Source organism: Nanorana parkeri, unplaced genomic scaffold, assembly GCF_000935625.1.
Source record: "Nanorana parkeri isolate BGI_ZX_2015 unplaced genomic scaffold, ASM93562v1 scaffold24, whole genome shotgun sequence".
Lineage (NCBI taxonomy): Eukaryota > Metazoa > Chordata > Amphibia > Anura > Dicroglossidae > Nanorana > Nanorana parkeri.
In genome coordinates, this window is record NW_017306292.1 from 1,851,430 (window position 1) to 1,866,199 (window position 14,770).

Consider the following 14,770-nt stretch of genomic DNA (forward strand, 5'->3'; position numbering starts at 1 on the left):
TCAGCTCAGGAGGGCTGGGGAAGTTTACTGTTTAGATAATGGTGAATCTGTACTTTACGCAAAACCACAAACTGCAGAATATAGTTTACGGTTTTACCTGCTAATTAGTAATTCCATTCAACCAGTCTTATGATTAAAGCTGGCCATACACCTATAGATTATCTGCAGATTTTCTATGGTCAGATGGAAAAAGTGCAACAGATTCCTCCATCTACGCTCAACTGTGCGGATGGAGGAATCTCCCCACTGGGCCAAGCTTCAGTATCTTGCTGGTCGGCCATGCTGGCTCTCAAAACACCTGAACAACCTGATTGCATGCAGGCATTGCTCAGGTGTTTTGAGAGCCAGCAGGGCCGACTAGCAAGATACTGAAGCTTGGCCCAGAGGGAGATTCCTCCATCCACACAGTTTAGCGTAGATGGAGGAATCTGTTGCACTTTTTCCATCTGACCACAGAAAATCGGCAGAAATTCTATAGGTGTATGGCCAGCTTTACACACATTTTCTACTTTACATAGCCAAACAGGTGACAGTAGTTCATGTAGACAGGTGACATGTAGCTTCCTGTGTTATCTCTCCACCCCCTCTCTGGGCAGTGAATTTCTATCCTCTCCTTTATCCAGTGAGCATGAGATCACTCAGGAAGTAGCAGACTGACCTTATTGACCAGCAGAGATTTGTGTGCATCACATAAATGGCTGGACAAAATTCTAAACCTCTGGCAAGTAAAACAGCAAACAGTTGTAGATTTGAACTGGGTATTTCGCTTTTGCCTAGTTGTGCTTCAACATGAACCCTGTTAAGCCGGTACCCTGGATCCACTGTAAATACATGGGCGGGGGCATTTGAAACCATTTGTTTGTAGCTCTGTAATAATATAAAAGTAAATAGAAAAGTTTGGTTTTGGAATGACATATCTTTACAGCGTGTACATTACTGTAAGTATTTAAGAGGGGAAACTATAGTCTTTTTACAGATTGTTTTATCATATACAGTATATGTGAATGTGATCAGGTAAACATTGGGTCATCCTAAAAGTGTGGAGTGGACAGAAGACATATGTAGGATGGAGAGATGGTGCCATGTACCTTACGTACCCAGCAGTACACAGACCTGGAGCTCAGGGGACACTATTATGCAAACTAGATCACCCACCTCACTGCTGTCCCTGAATTAAAGTATTGCTAAAAGGTAAAACTATTTTTTAGAAAGCCAGGCTTTTATTGCTTTCTGGGAGAGTTCATTATCTAACTGTCCTGATAACCAATGTTATTGGGAATGAAAGGGAGGGTAAATCTACAAATTGCCACCAGAACAGGAATAGAGGGGAAATCTTCCTATGGGGACATCCTTCACATTAAAACAATATTATGACAGCGGCAGACCACAGAGAGCGTCTGACAAAGGTTTTTGGTTTCTGGGCTTTCGGGGAGCTGTATAGGAGTGTACATGTGGGCACCACTGCAGGTTTCTTTCAATGTCTGCTGCCCAATTAGCTTGTTTTAAGAGATCACAGATTCACGTCAATGTAAATAATAATATCAGTGAGTGTTAAATGTTTTATTTTCTTCTGTAAGGTTTGTAAATATATATGTACTATGGGGCAGCCATATTTGTTTATTATATATGAAACTTTGTCTTCTGCACAATGGCTGCAATTCATTTCTCACCTCTCCCTTTCTGGTCTGAAAACTACACACAGTACTGGGAAGTATGCAGGCTGCCATTGCTGACCTCTTGAAAATACTGGTTGCCTGGCAGTCTCCTGCTCCTACACTGAGTCACATTCCTAGAATGAGCTTGCAGTTCAATTATAACTCCTGGTCTGTATATTTGTTCAGAGTTTGTGACTCCAGCTACTGAACCTAGTGAATTAGTATGACAGCCAGGCAGCTAGAATTTTCAGAAGGTCAGGAAAGGCAGCTTCAACATTTTATTTTAAACAAGTGCCCCCCCATTGGGGTAATTCACCCTCTCTATATGTCTTGATGACATATCATTCAAAGTGAAAGAAAATCCCAAATTGTGGGTTGTCGTCAGAACGGGAATAGTTAGGAATTCATCTAATGGGGACACTAGTTCTGGTGGTCCTTCTGACCAACAGGGATTATTCTCCATTTGGAGTAATTTCCTTTTTACTTCCTGTTGTGGCTATCAGGCAGGAAGTAATGGGATTTATCCCCAATGGCAAAAAAACTGACAGGTATTATAACCCTCCCTTACTCTATCCAAAACGGAAAAAAAAAAATGGCTTCAGTTTTACTTTAAGGGAAGGAAGAACACTTAATCCTCATACGGAATCTATTCTCCGAATTCTGGAGCACACACTATTCTGAGCCTAACCAGTTGCACCGTGACATCCCTGTCCTAGAATCAGAAAATGGTATCTTCCACAACTATGTATGAAGTATCCACACCTCTCCGTTGCATTCCATGCTAAGCAAAAAGAGCTCCTATGGAAAGGTGCAAAGGAGGCAGGGGTTTCAAGGTAGCTGATCAGCCACATGCTTGGTTCAGGAAATTGTACATGTGCTTCTCCAAAAGTATAAAATAATGTACCAGACCATCACCATCACACTCGTGATCTGTACAACTGCCACAAACGTCTGAACTATTAATGTGTTTTAAAATTGACAGATATATCTCCTTCGGAACCAGTAGAATATACAATTAGGAAAAAAGTCTTGCTCCCCCTTCCCAACCCATCAGCATACTTACACTTGCACACACTGGCGGAACTACCGCGGTCGCACTTGCGACCGCGATCTGGTGGTCCACCAGTTAGGGGGGTCCAGAGAGAAGAGGATGGCACGCCGCCCGCGGAAAAATACGATTGGCCGCGGCGGCTCTGATCACACCTGTCATCGCTCCCTCTCCTCCCGGCCGCTGCAGCTTCAGAGCGGCCAGAAGGAGAGAGAGGAAGCATAAAATAAATAACAATTGATAAAAAATAATAAAATAAACATTTAAGAAAATAAGTAAAAAAATATTAAAATTATAAAAAGTAAAATATAGTAAGATAAAAAATAAATTAAAAATGAAATAAAAAAGTGATAAAAAAGTAAAAAAAAAAAAAATTAGAAAGGCACCTGACGAGGGAGCTGGTGGGATACCCGCTGTAGGATGTCTTGGCAGCGTGGTCAGCAAAGATTAGGGAGTGGCAGCCTGGAGCTGGAGGCACCGAGATCAGGAGCTGTGAGGGAGGACATTCTGGAGGAGAGCTGCAGCTGGTCCAGGTAGGTACTCATTGTTGTATATGTGCAGAGTGTCATTGTCTTGCAGTGTCATTTGTTTTCCAACCAAAAATTAATAAAATGCTTTAAAGTGTTATTAAACCCTCAGGTGTTGTTGCATATATGTACGGCTACAGAGCAGTAGATATATGCAAAAAACTTTTTTTTTTTAAAACCCTTTAAAACCGGGGGGCAGCCCTTTAATGGTTTCCAGAATTCAAAGACCTGACACTGTACTGTCTAAACATTTACAGGGTTATTCATAAAAGGGTGAAGAGTTTGGAGAAGGCAGGAGAAGTGAACAATCTAGGATAAAATAGCCGATTTGGAAAAATTCTCTAATTCAGCTCCCTTTCCAGTTCAGCTATGTTGTCCTAGATTGTTCACTTCTCCTGACTTCTCCAAACTCTTCATCCTTTAGTAAATAGCCCTGTTAAAAGGTTCTAACTGGGGTCTTCCTACAGACAAACCTCACAATTGGCTTTCCTTTCACACCTACGATGAAGCACTAGTACCATAAAGTGGCCTGTCCATTGTGACACATGTGCTGAAACAGAATTCATACACAGGGTATGTGTAATCCTAGCTCTGAAGACCAATAACTGCCTATAAAAGGTAAAACAACTTAAAAGCAGAATCGCTTAGAAATTGGCCCCCAGTTAAATAAAAAACCTTAAAATTAACAAATCAAAAAAAGTATCTCTTATACATTCCCTGTTTTTGCAATGACATACAAAGTCGTATGGTGCTATATAAAGCATCAAAACGAATCCAAAACAACAAGAACAAAACTACACAATTTTGATATGCATTAAAGACACAATTATTCAAGTTTAAATGATAACTTTTAATAATCTGAAACAACTGAGACAGAACATTGAAATATAAAGTGTTAATCATGCACATTCACAAAATAAAAGACAAAACACTGCATTAAAAATAAATTAAAAAGGATAGAATGAGAAATTCAGTGCCAAGTACTTCAAGTTTTTCTTTGCTAGCTAAAAGGACTGAAAATATGAGAATAACTATACTTCAACAACAAAACCTATTATAAAAAAAAAAAAAAAAAACACAAAAAAACCTGAGGCATGAACAACACAAACATCTAGAAACAACTTCATTCATGCAGCATCACAGTCCACAGTTACAGCAGCGATAAGTTAATGGCTGGAACATATTTTAGCACATCCCATTCCATTGATGCCACAATAAAAAAAAAATTAAAACAAATGTTCTATTATGGCTTCTACCGTGAAAAATAAAAAACTGCACCAGACAATTAAAAAAAAAAATTGTCTATAACTAATATTTACATAAAAAGGGCATAAAATGTTAAAATGTTTACAAAGTTAGCCAAACGGATATAAAGAAAAGACATAGCAGATGAAATACATCTGGTGTCAAACCTTTAAAAAAGAAAATTAATGAATCTCAAATGATATTTCTCAAAGCATACAGTAGTAAAGCATAGTGCAAGCTTTCATATCAACCGAAAAACAGTTACAGGGTTCACATTAGTCAAATATAATCATAAAGCATCATACTTTAAAAATATTAACTCGTGCAGACAGAGAAGTAGTACACTCAACACAACCACAGGAGTTTTCAGTAAGCCACAGAAGATACATTAATCTAATGGCCAAGTGAAGTTCTACTCAGAAAGTCACATAGAAGCTAGGCATGGAGGAATGAGGTTGAACAACGTAAAATCAGTCCAGTCATAGGTGGTATTTACTTATTTAAATTAGAATCAAGACTGCAAATAAGCAACGTGGCTTTTCCTGACTCAATCAAATGCATTACATCAATATTCATTAGTACATTTATATTTACCTTCAAACCATGTAAAATGTACTAAAAAAAAAACTAAATCAAATATGTTGAGGAACTAGGTGTAATTAATGTATTCACCAATAAAGTGATTTAAGAAAGGCATATGAATAATTAAAATACCCAAGCTGGTGTAAATTATTCAAATAAAACTTAGTTGACATACTTCAATTTAAACTATACTATGGATGAGATATACTTGATTGGCACCAGCGGAACTACAATAGGTACTTAGATCTTAGGAAATACAAACGCATTCTAGTATTCATATAAATGTGCAATGCTTTTTAAAACTATCTCAGCCATTTACTAATTCTATAAAATTAAAAATTTAAATGCATCTTGTATTTTCCCCTTTATAGAAGCACAAGCATTGTCTTGATAGCTTTCTATAGGCATAACCCCTCAAGTAAGCATACATGTATATAAAACTATCTATTGGTTTTAAATACATTTAGTCAATACAGTATCAAGTATTCCCATCAAATTTATAAATGTTTGGAAATATTCCTCCAAGTCTTAGGTAAATTCACGTGATGATACTTGAAGAATTTAAGGAGTTGTGTATGTTTTGATGAACACTTCAGTACCTAAATTGGAAAATAAATACAGTGCTAATGATGGTTAAAGAACAGAAATGACTGGCAATTTTGCAGCACAAAGAATAGCTGAGATTCTGACAGTCCTGAGCTAAAATAAAACAATGCTTTACAATGAAAAACAAAATAGAACTGAAGTGCTTTTTAATTCTGTTGGAAAAAAAATAGTCTGTTATATTCTGCAGAATGGTAACCAACACATACAGGTTCACAGAATGTGCAGGCACTTTATCTTATATATAATCAAGTGTATTTAATATAGGTTTGTTTTTTGGGAATAGGCTCATTTGGACTAACTTCACACAACTAAATTTGAGTATTAAAAGCTCACGCCACTAAAAATATTTAAATTTTTGGAGCTAGTCCCTTAGGCTACACACAATGAATGAGTGGATAAAGTTTTACCAGCAAATGCATACCCATAAAAGGGAGGCAAACTGGGATGACGATATTAAAAAGTTACACTAAACTCAGGAGGTAAATCTTAAAAATGCATTCAAGTACCTCAATTAATAACAAAACTGTACCTTATTTGTGTATCACTCGGCTGTAGAGACTCAAATCATTTCTGAATTGGTGCCGACATTGTCCTTCCTTCTGGAGGGTGACTACTTTTGTTCCCCATGGTCCCCGTGTGCCTCGTAAAGTAGTCACCTCTCCAAGCTCGCTTCTGTGATGGACTACAATCTTAATACAAATTAGTAAACTAAACACGAGATTGTAGTCCATCACAGGAGTGAGCTTGGAGTGGGGACTACTTTAAAACACACACAAGGACCATGGGGAACAAAAGTAGCCACCCTCCAGAATGAAGCATTTTTTAAGATTTAACACCCGAGTTTAGCGTCACTTTAAGGGTAATGGCAAGTGGGGCTTTTGGTGCACGGGACAAATTGAAGTGGACCTGTACAGAATGAGTGTAGTTATGAGGTCATGATTGCACACCAAAGATCAGGTTTCTTAACAACCAGGAGAGCTCATAGCAACAAAACGGTGGTACCGCAAGATCAAAGTTAAAATGCTAGGAAGCCATCAGGATGTTGCTGGAATCTTCAGTGTCCAGTGATAGACTAAAATAAAGAGCTGAAGATTCCAGTGAGGTGACGGTGACTTCTTGGTATTTTGTACAGACTGAAGACTGCCAAGTTTTCAAATCTCTAACTGTAAATCAGTTACTAATTTTTCCAGATGCCATTTTTGGTACAGACCAGAAGAATTGTACAATTTTATGTATGCATATGGGTAGTCTAATGAGATTGAATTATGCTGCAAATATAGTTTACTTGGAGCAGGCTCAGTTAGTATTAAATTATTTTGCAGAGACCCTTCTTGTGAAGACAACACATGAACCAAATTTGGGAAAACTCCAGATGGAGAATGTGTTATTCTTCTATGAGCAGAAGTCACAAAATGCCACACTTCTCCCAAGATGTGTTATTCTCCATTGATGGAAAAAGAGATGTCACCCCCGCTTTAAAAAAAAACAAAAACAGGACAGGCTTGGCTTATGTAGGCCGACATGGAGCCTACACATCATACCTTTGCTTCTGCTCCACCTCCAATCCTCATGTCTTTCCAAGCAGTTTAACCTTCAGTGTTAGTCTCCTATAGCGGCCCAGAAATTCCCCCCATTGTTAAAGTTATTTCTGCATTTAAACTTTTTCTTACAATAATAGTGCAAAGAGGAAAGCAGGGATCTTCACGAATATGTACAGATTTGTCTGTACAAAATCCCTGTATGCAGTAAGGTTTGTTTTATTGTAGTGTGAGCTATTGTATATATCGAACCAAGAGTTCCACTGACAGTTATGATAAAAAAAATCTCAGTTTGCTAACCACCGTGCAGAACACAAAACAAGTCTTCGGGTTACACAATACGATGATTAAGTGCAGTTACATGATTTCGAAAACAATACACATTTCTCCTATTTAAGACATTACGAAAGTCTACAATTTTAACCAAATAAAACGAAGACCTTTAGAAACTTTGTAAGTATGTACATTTCTTGCAAAAAAAAGCAAGGACGAAGAAGGATGTGGAGGATTTTAACAGAAGTGCAAATGTGCCACACAGAAGGAGATATTTCAAAGAAAGGAAACATGAAACAATGCCGTATCACATCATGACGATCATAGGCATTAACAGACACGCATCAACGCTTGCATCATGAATACATACAAGCAAGCAGGAGGGCAGCATTTAAATTTTACTCTACAAGATAAACAGAACAGCATGAATAAGGCTGAAGGTGTAAAATGTCACAGATAGTAAAAACAAGTGCCCTTACAGCAAATGAACGGAGCCCACAAACTCTGGTTCCACATCTTCTTTCCCGTGTTTGAACAATACATGTATTACTGCTCTTCAGGTCTTAAAAAACTCTAGCAGTCGACAAAAACTCATTGACTTCTTTGGCAAACGTATTTATTAAAATAGTTTGACACGTAACCCTCCAGAATGACGCAAGCAGCAGTCATATAGCTCAGCGTGTCTTGCCTTACGGTTTCGTGCTCTCCGACTCCAGTTGAGTTTCCCAGCTGGCACATCAGTCTTCCAGAATGATGCTCTTTGATGGTAAGGATGTAGTAACCTTGCTGGTTATTAAGGCAGCAAGAGATTCCTTCATTACTAATCAATAATACTGATACACCTTCCTGACTAAGCAAAGACTTATCACAAGTATTAGTCTTCAAGCCTAAACTAATTTGCAATTTTTATGGTAGCTTGGACATTAACAACTTGTTTTACGTTGATTTTTTTTTTTTTATTTTTTTTTTTAATTGTGAGACAGTTTTCACCACAGATCTTTTAGAACCTGAATAGTAGCTTTGATATGTCAGGGTTGTTTTTCACAAGTCTCCTCCAGTGCACAGAAATTTCACCATTCTTCTGGCTTCTGTTTCGTGGTGTCATATGCTCTTACCACTTCAGACTGTGAAACAATCCCATTTTCATCTTGGGAGAAGGCATAACCATCTGTAGAAAAGGAGAAGGATAAATGACTAATAGGACATTTGCCACATTGCATTATTGCTTATTGAACCTATTAAGGTAACAGAAGAGTAGAGAAAACATTAGCAAGGGGATGGGGATATTATGATCAAATCCATTAGAATTCATTTATAAATGAGACCAACACCTGCTCATGGGATTAGATGTGTGACGATGACAGCATTATCAGGCCGAAACTACTATTGTTCAAAGCATGTAAGGACTTAATAGGATTGATGCAAATTCTTCTTCAATATAAGACTGGAGTCACTCAGGGACTTCAAATGGTAAATGTTTTCTATACTACCAGGCAAGGACACAGATCTATTAATTAGTGACAGGTTTTTTTTTTTTTAGGACATGAGCAAAATGCACTGCCTCACTAGTGACTGCTATCTTCACGTTGGATGCGCTATACCCCGCTGGACCTTTGCCACCAACGTACACAGTAGGGGCACAGGGGCTGGAGGGAGGAAGCAAAGCTTGCAGAACCACCTAACACTTCCAGAAATGTGCTTCACAGTTAGTGATCGGCGGTTGGCAGCATGAGCAATGAGAGGTAGTGAGTATTGACTCTTCTTTGCAGGGATACCTTTAATTCTCTGTTTTAAGAATGCGACAGTCACTTTAAAGAGCTTTAATTAGAACGGTAGAATAGCTCATGAAGCGGGCCGTATATAGGCAGACTAGGTGGTAACAAGGACAATTATAGTGATCTGCTCATCCTCACTTTCAACACTGCAATCTCCACCAGTGTGGCAAATTGAACTATTTAATTGCACATGATCTCAGCCATTTGGATGTTCTATAAGAGTCTGTATCACTGGAGGCCTGGTCAAGCATTTTGCTGCATTTGTGTCAACAAAATGCTTGACCAGGCCTCCAGTGGTACAGTCTCTTATAGAACAATTGTGGAGACAGACAGCGCAGTATTAACAAGCAATCTGACAGATTCAAGCGCTGCTGACTAAAATCAGGCCATACCTACACAGGTTAAATGTGAATCAATAAGATGCTCTTCTAATGTTAGGATGAACCTATTATCAAGCAACATGGAGAACTTCTGTCCAACCAAATATTCCCTTTCCTATGGCAACTGTGAACAACATCTGATTGCGCATGATCTCAGCCATTCCATTTGCCACTCTGGCTGAGATTTCAGTGTTGGAAGTGAGGACCAGTTCACACCAATAATGAGGAAAAATCCCACATAATGCTTTTTTTTCCTGCATATTGCCATTCAAGGCAACATAAATGAAGTTCTCGTGTGAACTGTAAGCTGGTCATACACCAAGAACTGGATGAAATTTGCCTGTTGGCATCCTACCGCCCGGCATCCTTTAATCAGAAAATCGCAGGGGCCAGATGGAAAATCTTTGGGCAAACAGTGATGGCAGCCAATCAGCTGCTGTCACTGTTGCAGCATTCTGACAGCAGCACACCTGTCTCTGTGTGAATACAAGGGACACAACATGAGATTCGTCCATCCACACTGTTTAGCGTGGATGGAGAAATCGGTTATATTTTTAAAAATATAACAATAATAAAAATATAACAGTGTATAGCCAGTTTGAGTCAGAATACTTGTATAAGGAGCATATAATGACATTCCTTGGCAGCAGATTTATATTTGGCATAAACTAATATGAGTGTAAATTTAAGTGTAAAACCTACGGAGCAGGTTGTTCTGAACAGATTCTGAGCGATACATGTTGACTGTATTCTTCTTAAAAATGTTCTTCAGCAGTTGCGCTCTCTCTGTTAAACTATGTACAGAACAGAAGATGTAAAAGGTTAAGCCACAGTTTATGACAGGCAGTAGAAAAAAAAACAAATTAAAATTAACAGTCATGTGTAATTGGTTACAAAATAACATGTTACTTTACATTGCTGTGGCATGACCTCCTGTATAAAGAACAGCCTGCAAAATGAGGGCCTCATCTGTGTGTAAGTGACAGGTTAGCCTCAAGACCGGGATATTGAGAAATACCACACTAGGACTGATGGAAGGTTTTTTTTTTTTTTTTAATAACCCCTATGTCCACAAACACCATTACTGACCCTTGCCAGACTTGTCTGTGGTGCAGTTATGCTGCCAGACAAAACCTACCAGTCTTTTAATGTGGACACGGTTCCAGGGACTATCACTATAATGAATGACCATTTTCACCTAGCTTGAATTTTCTGCAATAGGAGAGAAACTATAAAGCACTCATGGCACAAATTCCTTAAGGAACGTGTAACATGTATGCAATATACTGTGCAGGAATTCATTGCAGGAGAGGAAAAAAACAACAACTTCTGCTTACAATAGTTCCTGCTCACATAAATGCACTGTGATCTTGAATACGTTTTTGGTAAAGTGCACACAAATATTATTATACAGGATTTAAATTACGCCAACAGTTTGCGCAGCGGTTTATAACATAGGGAAGACATTATAATTACAATACAAGACACAATGGTAAATAGGGCCCTGCCCATGAGGGCTTACAATCTAAAAGGGAGGGCCCTCCTTACCATCTTGTCTTGAATTGTAACTGTAATGTCTTCCTTATATTGTAAAGCGCTGTGCAAACTGTTGGCACCATATAAATCCTGAATAATAATCGAGACGTTCCTCCATGCTCATAATAAAATGAACTTCACAAACCCACTATAATCTGCGGTATTGCCGATGGTTTCCAATATCGCTGTATCAATGTTCTAGCTGCCACTAAAAGATGTCGCAAGAGGCCTCTTTTGCCCTTCCTGATATCTCTCGGTATAATTGAGAGCAAGGCTATTTCTGTTGTTACTGGCCAATTTATCTCAATGAGCTGATCACTTATTAAATTATAGATTCCCAATATAGTCTAATCGGTTTACACGACCACCAGATATGTAGCATATTTCCCTCTTCATGTCCACATCTCCAACACTGCTTAGATGTAGCTGGATAAATTCTGTGCAAGGTGGTCGGGTATCTATACCATCTAGAAATTATTTTAAAGTTTAATTCTTGAGCTTGACTCAAAATACTGGATCTAAATGAGACCTTATTTCCCAATTCTTGTTCCCACATTCTAGTATAATATGAGCGATTAGGGTATGCCTGTTTCAGTAATATATAGTACCGAAATATTATAGGTCCCTCCTCCCTCGTTTACACACAAATCTTCCAATACTGTCAATTCACGCGTCAAATTCCCTCTTACAGAGCGTGACATGAAGAAATGTTTGAATTAGAGGTACAATAACCACCGTACCCCTGATAAGACCTCTGTACTTATATCTGTTAGGGGCCACAATCCATCTTTCGTTAACGCTTGTCTAATTGGAGATGGTTTCGAGATAGTCCACTTCAAGAACCTTAATGAGCTCCTACCGGGAGGAAAATCTGGATTGCCTAAGATGGGTGTAAGAGGGCCCCATAGGATGACACATTAAGGGAATGAATCGCCTTATCCCATATTGTAAGCAAATCCAGCACTAGCGGCAATAGTGTTCTTCTGGCGGGGCGTCTATCTGGACTAACCCATGGAATAGAAAAAAGGCATTGGAGTAGCCTCTTGTACAATTGCTACCCATAGTTTGGTATTATTCTGATACATTCAGTCTATCATACGTTTCTGAACTGCTGCCATATGATATAATTCCATGTGTGGGAACCCCACTCCACCAGTCTACGCATCACCAAAATGTCATACCACAGGCGAGCGTCCCCACACATTTAATAAAAGTTAATCTCAATCATCGAAAAAAACATTCCAAGCAATTTGATTGGCACGGTTTGGAATAAAGCGTGGTGATTTTTGTTTTTGGGTTTAAATACACTGAGCTCACCCAACACTGATATTTCTGGTTTACCACCAGCATGCAGAGTCATTTAGCCAATGGAAGGAAAAAGTGGCAACAGCCCTATAAAAGTTTTCTTTTTGCCTTTTTCTAGGTCTTAGGATCAGAGTAGATTGAAAGTGATGGAATTTGTCTTTTTAACGTTTCTTTTAATAAGAAGCATTTTTTAAAAATGTTTCTGTTTATTGGTTCCACCCTTAAAGCGGACCTTCATCTGGATCATACACTTCATCTGGATCATACATAATAAAAAGCCACCTTTAATAATCTTAAATGGCAATGGCAATTAAAAACCAAAATGTTTACTTCTAAATGCAGGATTTTGTTGTGGAAAATACGTTTGACATTTTTAGACTCGGGTCACTTTTTGGGCAAGGACAGAGGATTCTCTCTGCCCTCCCTTCCTGGATTTTATTGCCACCCCCATGACGACGCAGATACCTGCCTGTGCACTCAGCACTCTACTCCGAAACCTTTTTGTCTACATGTTGCCAAAAAAATCCTTTTCCTCCCCATGATCTTGTGAGATTTTGCAAAATCTCGCAGTTTGAAGACAAGATCTTTATGCAAGACACTGGTGACGTGCTGTGAGGCCCTGGCTAAGTCATCAGTGCCTAAAGAGACCAATGAGATCCAATATATTGTGAGTAACTGAATTATTCTTTGATTTAAAAAAGATAACTTGCATATGGTTTGGGATCACCATAAACTGATGCGTGCACTATGTATTTTTACTCGGGGGTGGGGAGGGTCACTTGGATATCACTAGGAGGGAAATGATAAGCCATTGTCAAATATGTGTTCCGATCCCTCGGGCTGTATGGCTCAAAGTCATTCTGATGTTTTTTTGGTAATGCAATTCTGTACTCCGTAAGTGAATTAAATGTAGTGCCATCACTGCTAATATCCCCCACTCTGAAAGGGTTATAGGTCTTCTTGATGAGAGAAAAACACTGTTTATGTACTATTTACAGGGTGCAGAAAGTTGAATAATTACATTGAAAGTTACCCATGCTATCCTATATAACAATACCTGAGGCTACTGTAAGCTCTGTATTGCTCCTTGTTTCATGCCACAAAACTCTAGCAATCCCTAAATAGCAGCTGCTGGTTTACTACAACAGAAAATTTTGTTATTAATCTACAGCTAGTTAGGACAATGCAGACATGCTCAAAAACATCTTGACAAATCCAGAATGCACTCAAAACAACATATTACATACTTTGCTTGAAATATTTTTATATGTTGGTTATTCTTTCAAATAAACCTGCATACTCTACGATCTACAATTACAGCTTTGACTATCATCCTATACAGTGTTCTAAAATACGCATTACTTTTTTTTTTTTTTTTAGAATAATGGCGTTGTGAAACACCAGTGCTAAGTTTCAAATAATGTATGCTTTTAAAATCTACATTTCTATAAAAAGTCATCTTTAGATGCTCTAAGCAGATGTTTTTGTTATAGAAGGTTCACTAAATGTCTCTGACTATTTGGAGCAACAGTAAACTTTAGTTAAAACAACGAATATGTACCGAGCTTCTAAAGTGTCACTAAAAACATGATGTAAATATTCTGACTTTTTTAATTCTATTCCACTGTGTTATTAATAAAATATTCAACTGTCACTTATCTATTAAATATAAAAAGATCCAAACATCTTTCACCTTTGACTTGGTAAGATGATTATATTGATATCATAATCAGTATGTCAGTATAATCATCTTACAAAGTCAAAGACTTGGCAAGAGGTATCAAAATATTTAACTTTGTTGTAAGTTTTTATAGTGCAAGCCAACTTACATTTTAGATTGTTTGTAATTTCCCTAACTGTGCCCATTCTAGAATGGGCACACTTTTGCTGGTAGGATATTAGAGCTCTACAATTCAGAGGAGGAGGTCCCAGGTAGGGACTACTCTCTGTTCACGTTGTCCATATGAATAAAGGTATTCGAATTTAAATTGTCTTAGGAGTGAGGCTGGCCTTTTCCTTTGGATTTGTATTGGCTATTAGAGCTGTTAAAATTGACTAAATATTTTTGATCACTACAGGAAAGAAAACCATGCCTAGATTGCTGTGGTTGCAAATTGTCAACTTTTAAAATTGTTCTGCACAATTTACTATTAAAATCAGATCTCGTCTTGTACACTAATGTTCAAAAATCAACAGTAATGCATCTTACCTTTTGCCATGTACAACAGCCCCCGGATCTTGTGATTTAGCCTCAAGCTCCTGAACTTCATCAACCAAGTTCTTAAAACTGGTTCTCTTTA

At 38.1% G+C, this 14,770-nt stretch overlaps 1 protein-coding gene across 2 annotated transcripts in view; it reads right to left on the reverse strand.

Moving 5' to 3' along the window:
* Window positions 1-7,709: 7,709 nt before the first annotated feature.
* The window catches only part of ATP8A1 (ATPase phospholipid transporting 8A1), a 221,380-nt gene continuing 214,319 nt past the window's right edge, over window positions 7,710-14,770 (reverse strand). For both annotated transcript variants that reach the window (XM_018564825.1, XM_018564824.1), the window contains 3 exons: window positions 14,680-14,770; window positions 10,332-10,423; window positions 7,710-8,642 (listed from right to left, as the gene is read on the reverse strand). The exon at window positions 14,680-14,770 is cut by the window's right edge and continues 1 nt beyond it. In XM_018564825.1, the coding sequence (XP_018420327.1) occupies window positions 8,545-8,642; window positions 10,332-10,423; window positions 14,680-14,770 (281 nt within the window). In that variant the 3' untranslated portion in view covers window positions 7,710-8,544. The remainder of the gene's footprint in view (window positions 8,643-10,331; window positions 10,424-14,679) is intronic.